The sequence below is a fragment of the Tachysurus vachellii genome, chromosome 8, assembly GCF_030014155.1.
Source record: "Tachysurus vachellii isolate PV-2020 chromosome 8, HZAU_Pvac_v1, whole genome shotgun sequence".
NCBI lineage: Eukaryota > Metazoa > Chordata > Actinopteri > Siluriformes > Bagridae > Tachysurus > Tachysurus vachellii.
Window position 1 is genome coordinate 13,975,614 of NC_083467.1, and position 24,918 is coordinate 14,000,531.

The 24,918-nt window shown below is 37.1% G+C and overlaps 1 protein-coding gene across 2 annotated transcripts in view; it reads left to right on the forward strand.

Moving 5' to 3' along the window:
- Positions 1 to 3,059: 3,059 nt before the first annotated feature.
- Positions 3,060 to 24,918, forward strand: part of epha3 (eph receptor A3) — a 71,509-nt gene continuing 49,650 nt past the window's right edge. For both annotated transcript variants that reach the window (XM_060876393.1, XM_060876392.1), the window contains exons 1-3: positions 3,060 to 3,297; positions 9,795 to 9,859; positions 15,839 to 16,499. In XM_060876393.1, the coding sequence (XP_060732376.1) occupies positions 3,210 to 3,297; positions 9,795 to 9,859; positions 15,839 to 16,499 (814 nt within the window). In that variant the 5' untranslated portion in view covers positions 3,060 to 3,209. The remainder of the gene's footprint in view (positions 3,298 to 9,794; positions 9,860 to 15,838; positions 16,500 to 24,918) is intronic.

Genomic DNA, 24,918 nt, shown 5'->3' on the forward strand with positions numbered 1-24,918 from the left:
ACTAGATTAATGAAGCCTATAGACATTAAATATTATTGGTAATGTGGTCCAGTCAGTCAAGTTTTTTTCACTATTTTTATTTAAAGGGTTGAGTAAATTGCATTTTGTTACGAAAAAATCATGATCTACTTTATTTGTACCTTTTTCACAGTTCATATATTGATATAAGACACCAATGTGAACATCTATATCCATTCATGTGATGAGTAATGTGTGTTATCTATTTGTAGCAAGGCACAGACAGAAATACAACCCCCTGGTCAACCATTGCATAACATTATACTTATTGTGATTTCCAGAAAGCTGAAGTCATGTGGTCTATTATAAATTATATTGTAAACTAGATGAGTAATTATTATAATTTTTTTTTTACTTAGATAATTTGGGACAAATAAACACATTTGCAAACTTATGTCAATACATATTCAAACACATTCAAAGTAAGTCATGAGTTATATGCTAATGTAATTAATTGTCAGAGCCTAACTTAGAGTGGTGTAAAGATGTGATGTTAGAGCTACTATAAACTGTCATGTGTTTAGTTTAAATTTGGGTGTGCTGGAAAACCAAAATTTAAAACTGTCACAAACTTTATATAATATCCAATAATTTAAAATGAGTTAAAATGACTTATGTCGTTTGAAATGATGTACAGAAAAGTCATGATAATACTTAACAAAATGTGATAACAAGATGGTAACACAACCATTACCGTTATTAATGGCTGCTAATATATGACTCACTTGGCTGTTAATGTATACATCCCATTATTTTCTGATACACTAAGGTTTAATGTATGTATTAATTCAGCATTATGAAAGTATTATTTAAGTATTAATACTGTATATAATGATGTATCTTATTGGAACTAAGTATATGTTTGTATGTATATAGGAGATACATGCAATCCACCTCTACAAGTATAAATAATGAAATCATTTCTTTTTGAGTTGTGGGATACTGGGTCTTTATAAAGCAATAATGATTCGTCATATGGAATAATGGCTCGGCTGAATAATGAGAGCCACAGTTAATGAAAAGCTGGTTGTGGCCGATGTAATACTTTACACCAGAATAACTTCAGTGCAACTGCTATGTTGGCTGGTGAGACAGAGGTGCCATTCCAAACTCTGATTGGCATAGTGCAAGAGCAGATGGTGGAGGGATGGCATCCAAACAAGTCTGGCACTGCGAGCACAACGTAGCACTACAAATATGTGAATCCACGAAAGGACAAAATGGAGAAGAGGTTTTCCTGAAACAGCTACAGCACCATAATCAAAATACAGCACTATTATAAAAGATTTGTTGCAAAAGGTTTTATAATCAAAGGATCATGTAAGAAATTATTTGCAATCATATCATATTATGGTTATTAGTCAGAGATTGAATTATATAAACATATCAGAATTTTGCAACACTTGTTGGAGTATTGAATATAATGTTATCAACGTAAATAATTCCAGTTACAGATCAAACAATGTAATTAGAGCCACACATGACAGTCTGGGGAAATTTATGCCTCCACAAAAACCCCCAATACCATCAGGAGTAACCAAATGTTTTCCTTCTTTTAACTGCCATTATTGATGGCTTGCCTCCGTGTTTAACTTTTCTTCACTAAATTGTGCGCCAGTCATGTTTACTTGCTGAACAGATTGTTGTATTTGGGCTCATGCTCCATGACTCTAGTATTTTGGATGAGGAATGTGATGTGAAATAACACACGATTTTAGGCCCGTAGTGTGGGAATGTCCCCTCTGGCTGCCTGGGCTTAAGCCCAGGTTTGTCGATAATATTCATGCTCCAAAACTCACTGCCCAAACCATCATTCAGCCACTGGATTCCAACCAGATTTTCTTTCTGGCAGCTCTTAAAATCATTATTACAAATAATCCAGATCATCACTGTCCCATATGAAGTGACCAAAAATACATTTTGAAGTAAAAGTACTTTCCCCCTGCAACAATAAATTGATGTATGTTTGGCTAGGAAAATAGAAAAACTAATTAGGTGAACAGAATGAAAATGTAGCACTGTGCAGAGCCCACATGAAAACCACCAGATTTCTGGAAGTACAACTAAAATATGTATACTTCATAATCCTACTGACATGCTGTAAATTATATGTAAACTTTAAACTTTTCCAAGAACTTTTTATTGATTTTACAGCCAAAGATTTCACAGAAATTAATTTACAAATATTAACATTACATACGTAAACATATTATTATACAGTATATTTACATTTATTTACAAGTGAATCTCTGTAATAGATCAGTTAAAATATTTTACTAAAATTAGTACAATATTTTAACTGATACAAATATTTGTAGATTTATTTTAAAAAGAAATTCATTAAACATATTGTGAAATATAGTACAATGTATTGTTGACAGAATTTAGCATACAATAACCAGAGAAACAGAGAGTGCAATCTCTTATTAAACACATATCCTCATGTAAATTCACTAGGTCAGAGCCTGAAGTGCCATCTAAGATAAAACACTGTTAGTAGAACAAAGGAAGAAGTGATATAGATTAAATAAGTACTAATTGAAATACACATTTAGTCTTTGTTTGAAAATAATCAGTAACTCAGTCAGAGAAGTGAGTGTGAGAGCAGAAGAGATTCTAGATCAATGTTGTTTCATTATTTCTTTTGTGTAAAACTGAATAAACTTACATTATTATTATTTACTAGAACAAATGCACAGCTCCACACCCCTTGTGGAAAATGCAGGATTCTTTATATTAACACTGCATATGAATGCAGTTGCATCATCTAGACAAAGTGGTTTATCTGTGATCTTTCTCCAAGGTTAAATCACATTGCAGTAGGTTATAGGTTTTACCTAACAACATTGAGAGCTGTGGCATATTCAGTGTGCAGTGGGTTTTCCTGTAAAAGACAAAATAGGGACACGAGTGTATGCAGGGGAAACTAAACGCTAAATAGTTTACGTCACTCTTGTGTTTACCTGTGTTGAGGTGGTAGGTGTGAAAACAGCGTGCCGGTTGGTGTAGGACCCAGCGGAAGTGCGCAGGGTGAGGGAGCGCGCGTGCAGACTCCTCCTTGTCTCCGGTGTCAAACTTGACATCAGCGCTCGCGCCGAGAATGGTAACTGGCTCAGGAGCGGAGAGCTCAGTCGCGTCGGTGGCATGCTTCATGGAGTTATGTACCTTTCCTTACCCGCTCAACTGCCGTCATGGGTTGCACGCGCTTCCTAACCCTCCTGCTCCTTCTCTTCATGCTCGTTTCTTGCGCCGAATCCATCATTTATCCGTCCAATGAAGGTAAGCAGACGCGGAGAACGAGAGGCGCGAGCTGTTAGAGGAGCGCTGACTGACTCTCCGCTCGCGTCTCGAGCTCTCTGCTGCGTTGTCCGCGGCATGTCAAAGTTTTTACGCTTGAGGTCGTCCAGACTCATTCCGTGTCACAGCTGCTTGTAATACGCGCATTTACGCAGGAACTGTTCAAATGATATGACTGTCCTTGTCTGTGATAATAAACGCGGTTTATCAGTGCAGCGGTTTTCTCTGCCGGTTTGTCACTTTTACTTTACTTACTAAACTATAGTTATTTCGTTTTTCATGAATTAACTACGGGCACTTTTTAACGCAACCTCAATCATATCCATGGCTTATGAAGCGCGCAGTTTGTATAATACTGGAATTATCTATCACGCTTTCTTAACTGTGTTGTTTTTATGCAGCTTATAAAACATACACTTATTAGGAATAGACATTGTAGACTATATGAGTCTGTAGTTATTAAAGAGACCAGGACACTGACCCTCCACCAGTCTGTTACTAGGCCTATATACCCCTACTGTATACCCCTACTGTATACCCCTACTATATACTCCTACTGTTATATCAGTAGGCTATACATTATTCTTATCGTATTTCGTATGTCTTCAGTAAGATGTTAGACACGTTTATACGTGTTTGTATTCTTCTTGAGTTATACTGAAAGCAGGAAGAAACGTTCGAGGTTTATTCTCAGTAAAGAAAATCAGGGGTCAGGGCGTGACATGTCTTTCTTTCTTTTACAACTTTAATGCAAATCTTAAATACTCTTCAAAGCATCAGTTTAAAATGCGAGATTTGTTTAGTTTTCACAGTTAGTAGGAGATTAACGTGAAAATAGACAATCAATAAGGAGAGTGTAAAGTGAGTTGTGGTAACTCTATAGAGTTAAAGGTCAAATGATTTGGTTAGATTTTGTCAACCTCACAACAGGTTTCTTAACTGAACAAATGTATACTTTAGAGTGTTGATATTGAAAAGTTCATATAGGGTAGAATTTTCAATAAAATACAGGTATGTAGAATTTTTTATCTTTCACTGATCTTAGATGATCATCTTCAAATAAAGAGAAGACTGCAGTGAAGAAAGAGGACTGAAACCACAATAACAATCAAAAGTAAAATGCATTTAAATAAATAAATCTGCTGTACTTATTGCAACCGAAGTAAAAGTTTTGGAATAATAAGTGCTCTTTTATATGGTGTATATATAAGGTTTAGCTTTCATTCCAGTTCATGAAGCAGTGTGTGTGTGTGTGTGTGTGTGTGTGTGTGTGTGTGTGTGTGTGTGTGTGTGTGTCAGTGAATGTAAATGTAGGTAGTTTTAATGTTTAACATCTACTTACGAAACTTATTTCTTTGTTTTCTTCAAGGATGCGAATTAAGTGTTCAATATGTTAACAACTAAAATAAAATAAAAAAAAACAAACAGGAGACAAAGTACGTTAAAAAATGTATACGGCGAGACAAAGTGAAAATATTATTATCCGATATTATCTAGCATTAATTAATGAAGCTCGGTGTCATGTCTGTCTGTAAACGCTCAGGCTATTCTAAAGTTATATGGAGCAAAATATTAAACCACAGAACTCTCTCTCTCTCTCTCTCTCTCTCTCTCTCTCTCTCTCTCTCTCATACTCTAAACTCTTGCCATACAGAAAAATACTAGGCATGTTGTGCATATGGTTATTAGACCAGGTTTAAGGTGTTATAGCGGGTTAAAGGCTGTTTACGCGCAGGTTTCTCACCAGTGAGGGTCAGTATAGAGCCACGCGCTATGCGCTACACCTTTATATGGTTTAGGCTGAAAGTGGCCGCCTCGGCTGTTCACTCTGTTAATTGGGCATAAAGTTTTCTTTGAGAATGTACAATTACTGCAGCGCAATAGGAAAAGATGTTATGTCCAACTGTAAAATCTCCCATAGACTTTTGCGATTTTGTTCGTTGCTTTTTGCGTTTAAGGCCCAGTAGCACAGGATGACCCACATGATCAAAATCACAATTTTGTGCTGCACGAATTTCATTGTATCTTATTGTAGCTGTAAATTAGACGCCTCTATTTTATGTTGTTGTTGCTGGATAAGACTACTTTATGCATTCGGGCAATAAGGCATTATTTTTTTACTCATCAACGAAATCTAACTGTTTAGAAGATAATGGCGTTGAAAAATTGGTTATATTAATAACTATAGGTAAAGTTGAAGCTTTCAGCTCGTATCAGCGTGTGATTTATAAAGTGACTCTTTTATAAGGAACCGACCATAAGATGATGATGGTTTTCTCAGCACGATGGAGGTTGCTGTGTGAGTAGTTGTTGTGTGATTGGGACACTTTGTCTCTTGCGCAGTGAGTCGGAGCTGGAAGTGATCACTGGATCCAGAAAAAATAAAAAAGTGTATCAAAAGCGATAAAGATCTAAACGCCACTTTACAAGGACTCTAGTCTACACAAACGATAGTAATTACAATAAGGTTTTTCATAATAGGTTAACAGATTCAAAATGACAAGACATTGTCCGGGGTTGGACAAACGGCTCAGGCCGCGTAACAGCGCGTTACTGTGGTTCCTATCAAACAGGACAGCTGGGTATCCAGTCCTGCTCTGCGCTGTACTAAAACTCTGTACTGCTAAACTCAAGCTAAACACAGCCTACTACATGCACGGCTAACGCACCAGGTACAAGTTAGTTTACTATAATAATAATAATAATAATAATAATAATAATAATAATAACTTTTGCAGATGTAAAATTGGTTTGAAATGACCCGTTTACTTTATTAAGGATTTAATAGCAATATAAATTCGAATACACATTACTAAATACTAATCATAATAATATGTTTAAACTCTAGGAACCTACTTTATTTTTACAGTTTTTATTATTATTATTATTATTATTATTATTATTATTATTATTTTTTAACTAGAATCAACTAAGACAGATTAATAAATATAGTATTTATATACCATATTTTTTTGTTTACATATGTAAATGCAACTTTTCTCATTATTTGTAGATATTTAATAGTACTTTTCTGTACTAAAAATCTTTGTCTGTATCAGGCTTTTAATGGTAAATAATAACATTTTATGTGTACTCTAAATAAAATATACAGTTCTTATAGCTTCTCTTTTAAAGGTAATTTTTTTTAAAAACATTTGTGTGTATATTTATATATATTTGGTAATTAGTTCCAGGATAACAGTTAGGTCACATGGCATATTTTTATTTTACTACATCATAAATGACTCTCTGTGTTGTGCTCTCTTTTCCTTAATCTGGGCTGACGGCCTAGTAAAACAAACTTTTGATTAAAGAAGCGAACTAATTTTGCTGCCATTTAGCAGACCGTGTGAAGTTAGATCTGGGCAACTCTGACAAGCCTGCAGGACCTTTTTCTTACTTACAGTATGCTGCATAAGAGTCGGAGAGTTCAGTATATGTTTGGTTAGCTTGTCTAAAAACATATTTCCATTTAAAGACTGCGATATGGAAAGAAGCATTGCTTGTTAGTAGTTTCAGAAATTCTTGAAGCTCTCTTATTTCAAGACCTTTGCGCTCTAATTGAAGTTTTTTATTACACATCACACGGATTACCCCAGTTTTACTGCTTACTGGACCGACCTTCGCCATTACAATACCTTCTGTATTTTTTAGAGAGAGAGTCATTTTGGCAGGTTTAGGGTGTGGAGGTACTTTTTGCTCTCACTGAAAACAGTGTTTAGTGAGTGATGGTACCTTTCGAAAGCGAAAATCTGCTTACACATGTGCTCATGGTAAAAATAGTGCATTCGGGGCCAGGGGTGTGTTCGGGCTGCTAGTGTTGTGCGGGCAGAGACTGCTTGGTGCTCACAGGGAGCTGACTGAGGAAAAAGCTGCACAGAGGCTGGAGCAGAAGACACATGCAGACAGAGCTGAATTATTCATACTCTGCAGTTTAATACTTCACTACACCACTGTAGGTTTTGCTGATTTATTTATATTTTTTATGTTTATTTTTGTATTTTTTGGAAAGAACTGTTTATAATAAACCTAATAAAATTGCGATCTGTTATCATATACTGCAATGTATTTTTAATTGCAACATTTTTTTAAATCTCAAATTTCTGAAGTTCTGCTCGAGGACCCGATTAAAACATTTATATAGGGAACATAACACCGCACAGATTCCAGTTTTATAGGCACTGTAAATTCTGTGACAAAACACTTCTATTTGTTCATTTGTAAGGGGAATCATTTCCGAGTAAAGTTTAAACATTGTTCAGTAATCAGGAGAGGCTCTTGGGGACTTGAGCTAACTTAATCTGTCTTATTTCTTCTTTGAAAATATTTGAAATCAATCCTCAGGTTCTCCATGTGTTCTCTCTCTCACACACACCCTCACTCACAGACATAGACATACAATCAGCTTTTAATAAAGCCAAGCCTCAGCATGCCTCATCCCCTTGGACTGCACTTCTGAGGTGTTGCACCACCCGATTCCCATCTTAATTCAATAACAGATTTAATTAGCTCATCAAGAAAGGTGAAGGTTAGCTGAATGATGAAAAAAGCTGCATGGTTGTCTCATCAACCTCCGTCTGATTATAAGCATTTTTGCTTCTTTTTATTTTTTGAGCCATAAAATGCAGCTGTGCTTACTGTACAGTAAAGGCTTGTCCTTGATACTGTAAATATTTGACAAATAGGATATTGTATGCAATTGTGGGCTGTCATATGATAGATAGAGAATGAAACAAGACATTGTGGTGATGTTTTGTTTTTTTTCATTGCTGCTGATGTGTTCAATAAACGTGCAACGTGCTGATGAAAACAATAGTTACTGGTGCAGAGATGATTTATCAGGACAGTGGATGCTCACAGAGAGACTGTGGTTGTGAGCCTAGATTACTGTCTCTGTCATGTATTGATTACATCTGTTTTGCCTGTTCTTGTTTATTCCTATGGACAACAGATATTCCATTAATAAGCTGGCGTTGCAGTATTGAGCTGAGAGAGGATGCCCAATGTACCATCGGTTCTTGGTGTTATGAGGGTGGTGTTTTTTGGCTAAGATTTCCTGCTCCTGCAGCTGAAGAATTTGCTTCACCAATATAGCCATCTAATTTTCTGTTCTCAAATTCCCCTGGTCGGCTCAATTTGAGACGTTGGCTCGGCTCATTGAGAAAGTTAAATTGGAACCAATGGAGCTCGATGTCAGCTGCCATTACCGGACACAAGCAGATATCTTCATTACAGTTAATAGGAAATTGTCTGCTGTATGAGAACAGCCAGCTGTTTTGGTAGGTGTGGTCCCATTTACAGGATTCTGTGCTGGATCCCCATTTAATTCTTGATGTGCACAATATGCCACAAAGTATATGCACCAGTCACTCTCCTACTTTATGTTATCGCAGTATTTATTGTGTTTGAAACTAGGCTAACTTTTATTGCCAAACCTCTGTCAGATCTTTATGGTATGAAAATTATCTAAATAAGCATATTATACAAATCAAATATCCTTGACATTTTCAGATGTATGTTTTATATGTTCAGCATAAAAATTTACTTGACGGTGCATCAGAGTTGCCCTGCTCATAATCCCACGTGGCAGCTCCCATTATGCGTTTATTTCACATTGACTGAACAACTGTTTTCAGTCAAGCTGAGAAAAGAACAAGACGGTAAAAATGGCAAAAGAAAGATGGTAAAAAGTTGGCGGGAGTGGAGTATGACATTGTATGTCTTTGTATACACTCACCTCTTGTGTCTTATAATGCACTATAGGACTGCATAGTGCATTGTAATGCTCATGGTTTATAGACAGCCATTTTGTTTTAGGTTAAAAAATTCTCCTTTCATTTTGTTCTTGAAATGTAGTTTTGTGCTCACTTATATTGTGAGCATTAAGAAATAAAAAGAAAACAAACACTATTCATTTTGGCATCTATTGCCTTGCCCGTTATTTGCTTGTTAAAAATTATTCAATAACAATTATTTCTTGAATTTGAATGTGCATGCAATAGATCGAGGCTCATAATCGTTTCACAGCTTGCATTACGTTCATTTTTGCATATTGGATTTCATTCAGACAATGCTTGCCAGCTGTGTTCTGTTTAAAGATAAATAAAAAACATCATCCTACAAAGAAACAATGCAGTAGATATGGATATGCGAGACACCATCGCCCATCGGCAGCCTCTTTCCGTCAGTGGGGCAGGCATTGAAATCGAACTGTTCAGCTGATGTGGTATTTTGATGGTATTTCCCTATTTTCCCCAGTGCCTTCACCTTCCACAATCATTTGGATGATGAGCTTGATCTACTGAGAGTAGAGGCTTGCACTGTTTGTTTAATTTCATCATCTCATGAGAATATTGCAGCTGAATAAATACTCTATTAGTCAGAATGTACATGTGTCCCCGGGCATGGGGGGGAGAGGTAATAGAGGCTAACGAGGAATACTCACTCTTTTTTTCTCTCTTTTTTCTCTTTTCCTGCAGTTAACCTGTTGGATTCCAAAGCAAGTCAAGGGGAGCTGGGATGGATATCATATCCACCACATGGGGTATGTATGTCCATGTTAACCATAAATCCTCATGCAGGAGAACAGACATGACACACAGTAGTGCAATTCAATATTTCAACATTCTTTACCTTTAGTAAAATAAAAATATAATTTAGTAGAAGCTTGGGGAAATAGGAGATCCAAAGACAGTGTTCAGTGTGTTAAAATAGATAATTTATTTCTGTTATCAAACCCAAAGTGCCCAGTAACAACTGTGTTTATTTATCTTACTGTGGATTGGCCCAAGGGGCTACTTAATCCAACCATTATTAAACTTTATTAAGTGTTAAAATTACTTCTTGGCACTTGCTGAAGGTAATCCAGTAATTTTCTCCATATAGCTGCCAAATCTGGTTTCCACTTGCCTTTTTATAGTTGGCACCATAAAATATAGACTAGACCGTCCTGTAGTCTAGATGCTTGGCTATAAGGGGATACATTTACGTGAACATGATATGTCTTATATGTAAACCCCTTGTTTGGTGATGAAAATAATACTAATTATTTATTAGTAAATTTACCCAGGTGCAGGTTTAGGTTTTATTAATGAATGGAAACAGACAAATTAAAAGGAGCAAACAGTAATCTCAAAGCAATAGCAGACAGATGCTGGCTTATCTGCAAACAGGAAAATGCTATAGCTAAGATTTGATAAGGAATTAACTAAACAGGATCAGGTCAATCCAGAGAAAAGGACATACAGGGAGAAAAAACTGGAACTGCAAAACTAACTAAAAAAATTGTGTGAAGTTATCTCAAGGAGCGTAGGAGATTTCAAACAGGTGTCCATCATTGTGATTTTGACATTGTCTTGTGATTGGATAAGGGGAATGGTGTCTGACGGTCAGCTGACATGGAGTTTAGCGGAGGATCTTGGGCATTGTAAGTAGTTTTAATTGATAGCAGTTTTGATAGCTGGTACAGAACCTGTCATGGCACAATTAATATTTCTTACAATCATAAAGGTGAGAGTGAACGTCGTAACATTTATTTAGCAAATCTCATTGTCATAACTGATGAAGGAGAATGCAGAAGATCAAGACCTTGAGATAAATGTTCTATAATTACTTTTGACTTTTACCTAGTTTTGAGTGATAAGCATTTTACCCCAAGAGCCATACCCTCAAAAATGATTGTACGTAATGTGCCGGCACAGCACTGACACTGATGGATGGGCTCCCCGCCTTCTGCCGGTGTAAGCACAAATCGGCCCGGTTAAAGCAAATTGGGAGCTAAACCCATCAGATGCTCCCCACGTGGCCGCCTGCCCCAATAAGGACAGGAAATATAAATCAGCTCGGCGTGGTTGACTTTTTAAATGCACAGTTCTGTTTATTATGGCTCGTCCAAATTGCATCAGACCTCAGTCTGGGATTCATTACTCACAGGAGGAGGATTACTTCGCCTTTGCTCCATGATTACCCAGAGTGCCTGGCTTGTAGCTCAGTGCCGACAAAGAGATCATCTGTGCCATGGAAGGAAAGACATGTATGCCATGATTATGGACTGTAGATTAGGGATTTGATAATGCCTCAACACTTTACATTAGGCAACCTAATGCTGGATTACCTCTTGTGGGAAAAAGAAAGGGTGAAGCACTTTTCCTCTAGCACTGCTCAACCCGTCCCACCATCACTAGAAGGTATGAATAAAAACTATTTTCAGCTCAGGCACCTGGGTGGTGAAATGATCTTCCCCTAGATATCTGAACTGCTGAGATACTGACTGACAGTCTTCAAACACCATCTAAAGACCTATAGCTTCCTGAAGTACTCAAAATTTAAAAGATTTAAAACTTAAAAAAACTTGTTGACTGCACTTTTCTAGCTATAATGACCCATCAGACTTTTACACCAGATAATACATCAGATAATAGTTAGTCCATAATCTAGTGAACCAGTATCAGTGTATTCAAGACTTCTGTAAGTAGCTCAGGATAAGTCTGTCTACCAAATGCTATATCTGAACTGCTGAGATACTGACTGACAGTCTTCAAACACCATCTAAAGACCTATAGCTTCCTGAAGTACTCAAAATTTAAAAGATTTAAAACTTAAAAAAACTTGTTGACTGCACTTTTCTAGCTATAATGACCCATCAGACTTTTACACCAGATAATACATCAGATAATAGTTAGTCCATAATCTAGTGAACCAGTATCAGTGTATTCAAGACTTCTGTAAGTAGCTCAGGATAAGTCTGTCTACCAAATGCTATAAACATAAATTAAATTAAATGTAAGCAGTGCTTTTAAAACTTAACTTTTAACTTAACTTTATTTGGTTGAATAAAAGATCAACCTCGCAAAATGGGGGATATTTTGAACTGCATAAACAAGCAAACTCCTAAAGCCCAAATAAATATGGATGGATTAGGTATTTTTAGATTTTGAGTATCTTTGAGTATTTTTTTTAATAATTATGGCTAGATTTATTATATGTGAAATAGAGAGAAATGATAAATCTAGCCACATTTATTGAAAAACAAAAAAAACCTTGCAAACTTTGCATTAATAGCCAAAAATTAGATACTAATTTACTTCAAAACCAAAAAGGATCTCTCAAAAATTCACTGAGATAACAGTGTCTATATCATTTAATAAAAATTGTGAAGTAACGAGTAACTCTGTAATCTGCTGGAAGCCAAAGCCCTGACCAGTACAGATCCTCCAGTCCAGTACAACCTAATCTACTGTATAACCTACACTGAGATTCGCAATTGTAATTCTATGTCTTATACAGCCAAGATCCATGTTTATGATTCCAAAAAGGCAATAGTAGCAGGATAAAAGCCAAACAATTTTGGAGCTTGTATGTATGTTTTGGGCTGTGAAAAGAATACCAGAAATGTACCCAGCTGTATGAAGTGCGAAGAAAAGCTGCTGTATAAACTGGGATTAGCACATCATATGGCCTTGGTGGGGTAAATGGGCAGTGCACAATGTGTTATGGTTCCACAATCATAAAACAGCGATGAAAAGGCATTGACTGATAGGTTACAGTTGTCCTAGTGTAAGAAATTTTAGATGGTGAAACATTTGCAGCCGCTTCTGCTGTTTCCAGTCTTGGTGTGGGAATGATGCAGACTAAATGAAATTCTGATATGAAGGGAATATACTGTAGAAGGGCAAACAGTCCATTCTGGAAGGGAAAAAACAGTTTTAGGGCACTGCTATGAAATTAGATATTCATTCATACAGTATGTTTTATTTGAAGTGAATATTAGAATGATTGTGATAATGATTATGTGAGTATAAGAGTAAATTTGATGTTTCTGTCTATCATAAATTTACAATCTACACAATTAACTGTATATCATAAATGGTATCTCTTGGTAGATATCTGTTTTTCTCTGCTATATGGTCTTTGGTGTTCTCCCTGTCATTCCAGTATCAGGTGATGTAGCTCTTAAAATAAAAATGTGCTCTAATTTGTTCATCAGTAGAATTACAATGAGAACAGAAGGATTTGCTTGACTCAATTTTGTCTTTCGCTTGAATAAGCAAATGCAGATCTGATACCACCCGGGCTTACATATTAGTCTAACTAATGCAATTTCACTGTAAAGCAAGAAAGAATCTGTAGTTTTATTATGTATTTCTAAAACTTTTAATAAAACTTTTTTAGCTCTTTTAATTTGTCTCTTTTAATACTAGTTCCAGCGCCGTTTTGTTATCTGAATTTATTATTCAAAAGTATTTACCAGTCGATCTGTCTTCACAGTTACAGTACACATAGAGAGCCAAAATTCTGCCAAATGAACCAACTGCTGATTTCCATGTTTCCTTGTTACTTTCCTTGCTGCAGTGGGATTATTGATGTAAAGTGATATTTGAAAAAACCTTTAGTCAACTTCAGTCTCCCTGTTGAGTGTTAAATTGCAAAACAGAGATATAATGTCTCCTTTTGTAACTTGGAGTGATCCTACATGGTACAAAGTTGTAGTTTGACTCTCAGACATAATCACTCTCTGAAAAACTGTTACCTGTTAAAAGAAATGCCCAGACAGATGTATTTGTGTTCAGTGGCCTACTGTAACTCAGTGCAGCTTAGCACTATAGTTTAAAGAAGGGTACTGCAGGAAGATGGCTAATTGTGCCATGATGATGATGTCATGCATGACATGAGACCACTCCTGCAATATGCTATTTTCAAGCGTGTCATCAATGCATTATATATGATATTTTATTTACTTTGGCACCTATTTTCTAGACTCAGTCCTTCACTGCAATTTGATAATATAGTGCAGCCCAGACACCTGGATTCAATTTGGGGCATCTACTACACTAGTGATCTCAAGCTGGCAATTCAAAAAATACCTCATGGAAAGAAAGTAACTTTGACAAATCACCACTTGAACTTTCCAGTGATGTATTTGACTTTGCAGCACTTTTAGTTTGTCTGCTTCGGAAATTCATAAACACATGGCAATAAAAACAGTTTTCATTTATCTGGGGTTATTCTATAGGACATAACACTTCTATAGGATCTCCAGTTTGTAGAAAACTGCCCAAAAGCCATACAGGCCATTGGGCCAGGATAGCTGAAGCTGCTGATTTAACTGAACAAATACTGTAATACATTTATTCCCGAATGACATAGAGTATTCAAAAAATGAGCGCAGTGACAGTTTTGTACAGTAAATCAAAGTTTCCTTACTCAATGTGTGTGAATAATTTGTAGCTGTAAATCATAACAAATTCAAGGCAAAGAAATCTGCCATAAAGCTGAATAAACTAATACGTCAGCAACTGACATAAGTTTCATTCATTAAAAAGTGGCAGAAAAGGTAGCAGATGGAACAGCTGTTGATAAAAACCTTTTTGTGAACGTAGACACACTATATAATACAGTTACAGTTTGGGAAACAAACTCAAGAATTAAGGATTAGACTGTAGAAGACAAAGCTATTCTCTAGAAGATTCTTATGCCTTCTAATGGCAACTTATCTCAAATTGGACTTTGTATTTTTGACATTCAGAATATTCCATAAAGGTTTTTCATAATCAATGACTCAAGGTTTCATACGCTTACATCAGGATATGATTTACATTTTCAAAAATTCTGTGTTCGTTATTTGGTGTCTACTACTAATGTTGATAAACTACTACTTGTGGCCAAAATAACCAATCGTAATCAAGCAAATGTGAAAATAAAACTGTTTTAATGTACTTTCCTGGGTGTTTCATTAACCACTGCCACAGTAGAAATATAGTTAGGCAATTGAGTCTGAGAGTACACTTGTCCTGCCTGCTAATGAACACTTCAAGACCATTAAAGATGACCCACTTGATTCTGCCAGAGGCTTTTTTAAACTGTAGCTTGATGGGAAGCCAGACAGTATTCTGTTATTGTAACAGAAAAGACATTTTCTCTGTACATACCAGAGGTGTGAAATGAGGACTAGACGTGTACATTGTGGGAGTGGGTGCTTTTTACTCTCATGTGGGTGGTCAGGTATGAAGTTTGTGGACAAAAAAACTGGACATGGCAGATTGCTTGTGAGACATTCATGTTCGGTAAATGCTTTTTCTTTGTAGTTCCATCAGAACGTTTTGTGTGCAGGTACAAAATTAACTGGACCAGGAGTGAGTGATAGAGAGTCTCTTCAGGAGTGAACAAGAGTCCAGAGCACATTTTTAATATATACTGTAACTTATTCTGCCATGTGCATGTTACAATTGTAGGCCATATGATTCAGGACACATTGTTATTTTGAACACCATAAACTGTGGTTTGATAAATGATAAAACACTTGTGAATGATGAAATGAATCATATTCACACTCCCATTACAGCAGAGAATGCCACATGTTAATTATCAGCAAAAGCGTGAATATTTATTTCAGTCTTACTCTGTCATTCAGGTAACTCATATTTGTGTTGGAAGTGTGAATATCTATGGCTTAGTTTTAGACTGAACCTCAGTAGTCCTGTTCCACACTCATAATCATACTTGCTCTCTTTTTCTTGCTCCCCAGTGGGAAGAGATCAGTGGGGTGGATGAACACTACACACCGATTCGGACCTTTCAGGTGTGCAATGTGATGGAGTACAGCCAGAACAACTGGCTGAGAACTAACTGGATCCCTCGCAGCTCTGCTCAGAAGATCTATGTGGAGCTCAAGTTCACTCTGAGAGACTGCAACAGTATCCCACTGGTGCTGGGAACATGCAAAGAAACTTTCAACTTGCACTACCTGGAGACGGACGAGGATCAGGGCAGTAAGTTCCGTGAGCACCAGTTCTCGAAAATAGACACCATTGCAGCCGATGAGAGCTTTACTCAGATGGACCTGGGAGATCGCATTCTGAAACTCAACACAGAAGTACGAGAAGTAGGTCCAGTGACTAAGAAAGGCTTTTACCTGGCCTTCCAGGATGTTGGGGCTTGCGTGGCCCTGGTGTCAGTGCGGGTGTACTTTAAGAAGTGCCCTTTCACAGTACGGAACCTGGCCATGTTTCCGGACACAGTTCCCATGGACACTCAGTCATTAGTGGAGGTGAGGGGCTCCTGCGTCAACAACTCCAAGGAAGAGGATCCTCCCAAAATGTACTGTAGCACTGAGGGGGAATGGCTGGTACCCATTGGGAAATGTTTGTGTAACATTGGGTATGAGGACCGGGGAGTCACCTGCCAAGGTATAGTCTCTTCCTCTTTCATTTTCTATTTGCAGTGTCTTTCATTTCACGCCCCATTTTGTTTCTTTCATCAGGATAATGTACTAGCACCAATACTATATACAAACACTTTAAATGAGATGCAGAACCTATTGTTTCTTCAGTCATTTGATTGTTTAATCTATTTATTTGCTGTCTGCTGAGAACATAAGTGCTTTTAAATGTGTAAATGTGTGTACTACTTGGAGAACAAAAAAAATTCTCAAAGTAGTACATACATCTCAAAGAGATACAAACACACCTCTGATCTGTAAGCCATAGTGTGTGTGTGTTGGGACTGGGGAGTATGAGCACCGAGACCAGCGGGGGAGAGAATAGATCTGTGGTGTAGGCGTCCACAAAGAGCAGCTTGAAGCAGTTAAGATTGTGAAATACTCTTCGGTATCACCTCATCAGGAGACAGAATAGATGTGTGTTTGGCATTTGAGGCTTTGTGGTGGAAGGTGTGTGTGTGTGTGTGTGTGTGTGTGTGTGTGTGTGTGTGTGTGTGTGTGTGAGTGTGTGTGTGTGTGTGTAGTATAGTGTTATAGAACCTTGCGAGTTTACCCCATGATAGTTTTTTAAATGTAATATCGTGGATAGAAAGGAAACTGATTTATGTTGCGCCACTCCTTTTGGTTGAAAGCTTTATTATGCATGTATGGACATTTTTTTGGCACTTTTGCCAGATTCAGAATGTTAAATGATTAAGACCATTAATGTTAGGATGGAAGTTCATTACAGGGAGAGCTGTCTCAGAGTAAAGATACTGAACCATGTATTTCGTCTAGCGTGTATAATTGTAAGAGGAACTGTGGCTGAGAGGGTTGATAATAAATTGGCTGGCAGCTGGCTTGTAGAGAGAGATTCAGTCCTGTCTGTGGTATTATTTGAGTTAAGCCAGCTCCCAAGAGAAATCACTACAGCTCATAAAGTGCTCTGTATCCCTCTCCTCCTTTCCAACTGGGCCTCAAGATGTTTTTCTCTTATGGAATTCTGTGTGATACTTTTCGATGTTCATGGATGCGTGAGAATTGATCGAGTGCCATTGAGGTTGAAGATGTGTGGGCCTGCCTTTAGAAATAGATAGATGGAGATGTTATGTGCTGAACTGTGAATGCTGAAAAACTGCTGAATGTTCTAAGAGCATTTAGTGAAACTAAGGTATAGGTGGTTTTAAGTTCTTTACGTGAAAACAAAAAGAGTGAGACATTGTCACCTTTCTAAAAGTACTTAGATGCTTACATTTGTGTTTCTGATTAGTGCGCTATTTAAGTTTTACTGTTATTAGTCATGCAATTAGTGAAGAGCATTGGTCATATAATGGCCATAAACTGAGATTTAGTACCGCACTTGCATTCAAGGGCAAAACATTTCGTCCTTTTGAACAAAATGAAAAGAAAATGAAACTTCATTTCTAGCAGTTCCTTAGGTCTCACAATGAGCAAAATGTTAAATTGCAGAACTCAGATTGTGATATAAAAGTTTTAATTTGCCTTTATACATAATTCTAACCTGAGGACATTTTGGATCCTCGGCACTTGTAATATTTAGACCTTATTCTCCCAGAGCAGGATTGGAACCTTATGTTATGTCGCTGTACTGTATGATTTGGTCTGTTGTCTTGTTGCAGGGTACAGCCAGATTGGCATCCTTGTTTGTTGTCTTTTTATGTGTTTTCTCTCACAATTTCAGGCTGGGTTAAAAAAAAGAGTGTGTGTGTTTGTGTATGTTTGTGTGTGTGTGTGTGTGTGTGTGTGTGTGTGTGTGTAAGTGGGGGGTGGGTGGGGGGGTATAATACAGTATTTCTGCTGTACGTTTGCATGCAGAAGTAAAGCATAAATGTAGCAAATAATAATACTAAATATAATAAAAATAAATAAATTAATAAATATAATAATAATAATCATTTGTTTAAGATAGAAAAAAAAACATTTTGAAAAGTGCCTTTGACATGTTAGGGATTGTTTTCTCCCAATCTATTATTCATCAAATGCAAATCATAGAAAACATATGTGATTTTTCTTTCCCCTTTCTCATTTTACCTCATGAAAGGAATGAGCTGTAGAAACAGCCAAAAGGACTCTTTCACTGAAACTAAATACAAATTCTGATGGCTGAGGCCTAACCATACATTTGAAATAGTTGTGCATGGTCATGCATTTTTGCTCTCCGTTTTTCTAGACTGTGGTTTGGCATGAACATGATGCATCTGAAGGTGACTGCTCCAAACAATTTATCAATCCCAACACCGATTTGTGGCATGTAAAACCAGGCGCCTGACAAGTGCTTCTTTGTGTTTCTTTCATGTAAGTGATGATGACAATGCAATGAGAGAGACTGAGTGATGGAGTGAGTGAATTAATGAGTGAGTAAGCAAGTGAATGAACGAATGAGCTTGCTTGCTCCATTTGTTTTGAGATATATTTTTTTTCAGTAGTATTGTATTAACTGGAGATTTGTACATTATCCCCCTGATTACTCTGCAGCAAAACAATAATATTACAGCAGCGTTTCCCCTTAGGGCACCATCTATATTTTTGATGTTCTCCTATTTGTGTGGCACTTGTGTGAAAGTTTAGATGTATTTGACAATCTCTTATTAGTTTCGGGGCAGACTAATGGACACTAATAAGGGCTTGTATTACAGGAGTGTGACAGCTGCACCTCCATACTCATAAGCACATTTGTAGGGGAAGGGTGTTACTCAGAGCTCACTCTGCAGGCCTGCTGTGTTAATGGATTGATTACTGTGCGGAGTCCAAGTGTCGCTCTAACACAGATATTTTGAGGTATGCAGATGCAGATTTTCATCATCCTGACACACAGACAGGACACAGCATTGAAGGAGATCCTTTGTTAAATACTGTTGTGTTTGAGTCAATATACTGTATTTGCACTGACAGACAAGTTAAGAATTATAATTTACGATCCTGCCAAATAAATAAATGAATAAATATATTATTGACATGCAAATGGATATATCTTAGGCATTTGACAAACAAAACAAAACAAAAATACAAAGTAATAAAAATGTGAAATGTATCTGCTTTATTGAGGGCCAAAGGAATGTACATAATTCTTATAGGCCTATAACACTATATAAAAATTTATATAAAATTAATATTTATATATTATTAATATATAAAATATTGAAGTGGTTTAAGTATTCTTACTACTGAGTAGAATAAATTTTCCCCTTTGTTAGAGTAATAGTATATTAACATGAGCGTGTTGAAGGTTGAAGCTTCCTTTGATTGTTCAGGTCACTAGAGAATTAACCTGAACGAGAGAACAACTACATTTCTCTTGTTCATTATCTGCTATAAGAGCAATAGCAATAGTGACATTTTTAAATTCACCATATTTTAAACATAAATGTGTTGGTAATTTGCTTCTAGACTAGCTTCATTGGCAGAGCACCAGTACATTCTGACCTGACGTGAATGTACGACCTGTTACGATAATGAAACAGAGCACTAAAATCTGTATTAAAGTCTTAACAATAATTTGATCTTAAAAAAGCAAATAAAACGAATACGCGATCCGGATGTCTGTCTGCTTTTTGAGCTTCCCATGTTCGCAGCTGCCACAGGGCTCCTTTGAGAGCCGCAGTGTTTTACATTCCTCCTGGCTTTACCAGGATATACAATTCCCGTGCTCACTATCCCTGATTAGTTATCAGATCTTATTAATGCTGCTCTAGAAAGTGCAATGGGTATTTTAACAAGCCCTAAAGCCTTGCTGAATGAAAGACACTGGGCCAAAGAACTGTGTTTAATGCAAACTGAGCCTGTTCTTGCATTTCAACAGCAGGGTCGTCCATGCACTTTAGCTCTAGGCCTTCACTGAGGTCTGTGTCACTAAGAAAACAATTTTGGATAGACTAGATCACAGTGTGGACATAATATATTACAGAGCCTTAACCCGTTACAGCCTTAAAATAGAAAGAGAAAACTGGTCGTTATAAACCCCACCACTTGTAGCCATTAAAAAAAAAAACGATTTACTGTGACTATTTAAAACAACAAAAACATTACACAGATATCCACATGGGATTGTCATCTTAATTAACAATGAACCACTAAGAAAAACTATAATTATACTAAATATAAACCAACTAGTAAATCAAATAATTTTGCATTTAGTAAGAAGCTTCAATGAAAAAATCTAAAAATGTTAAGTAAACTTGACATAATTTACAAAAATAGATTACTTAAGAGGACATGGGGTTAAGATAAATAGATGCAACATTTTATTTATTTATTTATTTATTTATTTATTTTTATGAATGATTTTACATCAATATGAAAAAGGTGTTACAGTAATAAGCGACCCATTGATGGGTCAGTGCTAATGGGTGTGCCGATCTATATTCCAAACTGTCTTCATGTTCTTCATTAAAATCTGTCCTCAAAATGACATCACCAGGGAATTTGTGATGAAATCCAGCTGTCCTCCTTCTGCCATTACAACAGGTTGATATACTTCATCTTGGCTCTAATGGACACACTAATATGTGAAGGTCGTTGGCCCATTTTCTCAATTTCACAGCTCGCAATTACAACATTAGATTTATATACATACAATATTTGCGTAAAAGATGTGAAAGAGAATAATAATAAAATAATAATAATAATACATCTGAATAGAACACAAATATGACTGGCTGGTAGAATATGACCACTTTCTGTAGGTGGTTTCTGTAGACTGGAAAAATAATAGAGAACATTATCAGTTGGCTTAAAACTTCTTCACCAGTTGATTTTAACTGACAAAATCTTCACACAGGAACAGAATGAAAAGACTGGCTGAGAATATACTGTACAGATTAACACAAAAATGTTGTTATACCATATATTTGTGTTTATTTTATTTTACTGTGGAAGGTTTAGCTTAGCAGAGAAGCCTCCACCAGTGCATCTTGTTTGTGTGATTATCTGTCTCAGGCTCACATTTCCGCCCTAATTTATTCCCTCTGTTTCCCTACAAGTCTAAAAATGAGTATTTCTTTTTCTCCCACTGATGGGACAGAAATATTTGCACGTCATTATATGTCTATTCAAGAGAAGCCGTTCTCCTTTAAATGCCCCTTTGTGTAAATATAAAACAGATGCTTCATTTGAACATTTTAATGGATTTCCTCCTGAAGGTTTAGGATTGGTACAGTGTTATGTGGAGCCAAGAGGAATTTAGCCGCTTTGTAAGACATGAGCTTTGTTGAAATCAATATATGCCTAAAACAAATACAGATCCAAATCAAACTCCTATTAAAATCACGTCCATCTCTCTTGAACTATGGCCACAGTTTGAAAGGGCACAGGTGTTATTGTAAGGTGTTTTGTTTTATTGCAGTGTAAACTGGATATTCCAAATAATCTGCTGAAGCTGGGCCAATATAACGCATTGTAGCCATTTGACATTCTCATATAACATGTATCAGTAGCAATAGCCACAGTAAATAAGGCCAGGGGTCCTCTGAGGAGAGTCACTAGTCAGAATGTTTGCTTGATTAATCCATGCATTGCTGCTGATGCTCTGTGAGGTGGTCGGAGTGGTAATGTTCGGCCTTGGCGGCTGACGGTCCTAGCTGGAAGATCAAAGGACTCTTTTGCATGCCTAGGCGTCGGTCGCATGCCACATGTTTTCTATCACTCTCCACCCTTTCTCTAAATGCTTTCCCCTGTGTTTCCCCCCTCATACAAACGTGCAGGGCTCATGTACAATGTCAAGACTTTGCTTCATGTCACCCTACTGCTGATGGTCCAAATCATTGCTCCCAAACAATGGCAGAGCCACGGAATGGCTGAAGTGCTCCCACATGGAATGAAAAACTGAATGTGAACTGTTCTGCTTTTTGGAGTTGTAGTGATTTCAAGTTTCATTCATATTAAAGACTCTGCTGGGGCCATTTACTATAATGAGAAGACCAAATTAGGTTCCTGACTAGGTCTGCTTTTGCTCAAACCTGAGAGAGAATTGAGAAACAAATATTCACCTAGTGTATTAGGAAATGCACTGTGTATTGTCACTTCCTTGTCAAGGGACATACCATACATAGAAAATCTCTAGAAGTAAGCTACAATTTTCACTTTTGTGTTTTTGATTTACACATGTTTTGAATGATTGCACATAAAGCAGTGTTTGAGTGTGCATTCAAGTGGAAACTGTGAGAACACATGTTTAACTGTCAAACACTGGAGTTTGATTTTGGCATCACTGGCTGGTTTATTTTCTGTTCATACTTGGAGGTTTTTTTTTTGACAAATACTTGCACACTTACAGTAAATTATCTTAGGAGGTTAAGCCATGACTGAGCCATGGAAATTGTGTGTGTGTGTCTGTGTGTGTGTGTGTGTGTGTGTGTGTGTGTGTGTGTGTGTGTGTGTGTGTGTTTGTCTGTGCACTCACATGGATGTTTTATGTGGCATACCAGAATTGGAATAAATATAGATTGTTGGCCAAGTTATAAAGATGCCGTTTGTTTATGGTGTACATAATTTTGAACAACAGCTCTCGGTACTGAAGCATTGATCTTCTGCCCTGTTGGAACAAGTGGTGAGCATTTTATAGAGTATCTACAAACATTTACACTGGCCTGCTGAACAGCATAGTAAAAAAGGTTGTTCTAGAGTGTAGTGTTAGTTTCCTTGTTTTGGGTTTTTTCACTGAGCTAGTTTATTAGGAATGCTGTGACAGTTTATTAGCTGCCTCTGCCTGATGAACACAGAGGTGCTCGAGTCTCCCATGTCCCTTGAGTGTAAAGTTTGCCGGCAATTAGCCGGAGTCCGGAGAAGAACTTTTTATGTGCTTTAGGGAGCGATGGAGTAGTTCTAGGGTTTACTTGCCTCACAGTGACTGCCTCTTTGCAGGCTCCTTCTGCCCCAGTAAACACACGCTGAATAATCAGGCTTTGACTCATGGCCTTGGCTGTTAGACAGTTTTTTCTGCCTTTGCTTCGTATGGTAATAGTTTGACACCTTTGCAGGACAAACTACCTACTCGTACATCAGGCCAGATGCTTTGTTCTTCACAGTGCAGTCATTGCCAGGTTTGCTTTAGGCCTATTATGCTGGAATTATTCTTCATAAACCCAGGTCAGGTCCCAGATGGAAGCTATTATTGTACCTCTGACTCACTGCATTTGGTTTTTCTATCAATTTGAAGTTAGGGGACACTCACTCCCTGACTATTTTTCTAGCTGCTTTTCCACTGACCCTAAAGCATTTTCCACCATAAAGACTAATGTTTGACATTTTCCATGGGCAAATTGAAGTGAGATTGTTTCAGGATGGGCTTACACATGTAACAACTATGAGGGTTAGAAATCGAAAATGGTCGGCAAGAATAATTCTTTAATTCCCTTCAAAAACCAATTTTCACGACTCAGTGAAAAGAATATAAGAGAAATTATTTATTTAAGTCAGATCTGTTGACTGGTTATAACAATAAGTGTTGTGGTGCAAAATGTGAAATGATAGTGTTATTATTTGACTTAGCACTGAGCTATATATGGGCTACATGAGTATTACACTGTATTACATGAGTATTACAATGTATTACACATTCTGGACACTTCCCACTAAATGCCCAATGAGAGAGATTTTGCTTCTGAAAATCTCATCATTACACAGTATATAAGAAAAACTAATTAAATCAGAGAAACCCATACAGCAGTAATGCTGTTTATATGCAAGGATTAACTGTGGTGGAATCTAGTGGGAAAAGGAGCAGTCTAAATAACAGCACAAGTTCACAAACATTGCATTTTTTATTGAAGGCACCATTAACAAATCTTAACCAAAAGAATTAATTATAGAGAAGAGAATCCAGCAGTGGGTGAGACGAGCGTAGTGTGTGTCTCTGCATGGGTCTTACTGTCCCAAGACTCCATACGGCATAATCTATTCATGCCAGGAAAATTGTTGTTGTTGTTGTTGTTGTTGTTTTTGTTTCAACAACTTACCTTCTGCAGCTCCAAAGGGGCTTGGTCACAATTAGTTCAGAGAATGCTCTGTCTTAAGTAGTTGATTTTTACTTCAAAGATTGTAACCAAAGGCCCTGGAATGTAAATCCCATGCTGCAGATTCAGGCTCTGGGTAAGGCTGTTTATTTGGGATGGGCCCTTTTGGTGGATGGGACATGGGCTAGAGGGGGGTGTGACTGAGATCGATGAGCATGCTGCTAGTCTGACAGCAGGACAAGGCCGTTCTGACAGCCAGTGTTTCAAGCATACTTCAGGCAGAATCTCCCCCAACCTCCTTCCCCTAGCTCACTCTGCACGGGGAAGTAGCCCATTCACCAAGATAAACACAATGGCGGTCTCTTTTGGCACTGCACATTGCTTTTTTAAAAAAAAATCACTTTTCAGTTTTGACAGGAGTGTCATTAATCAACTATT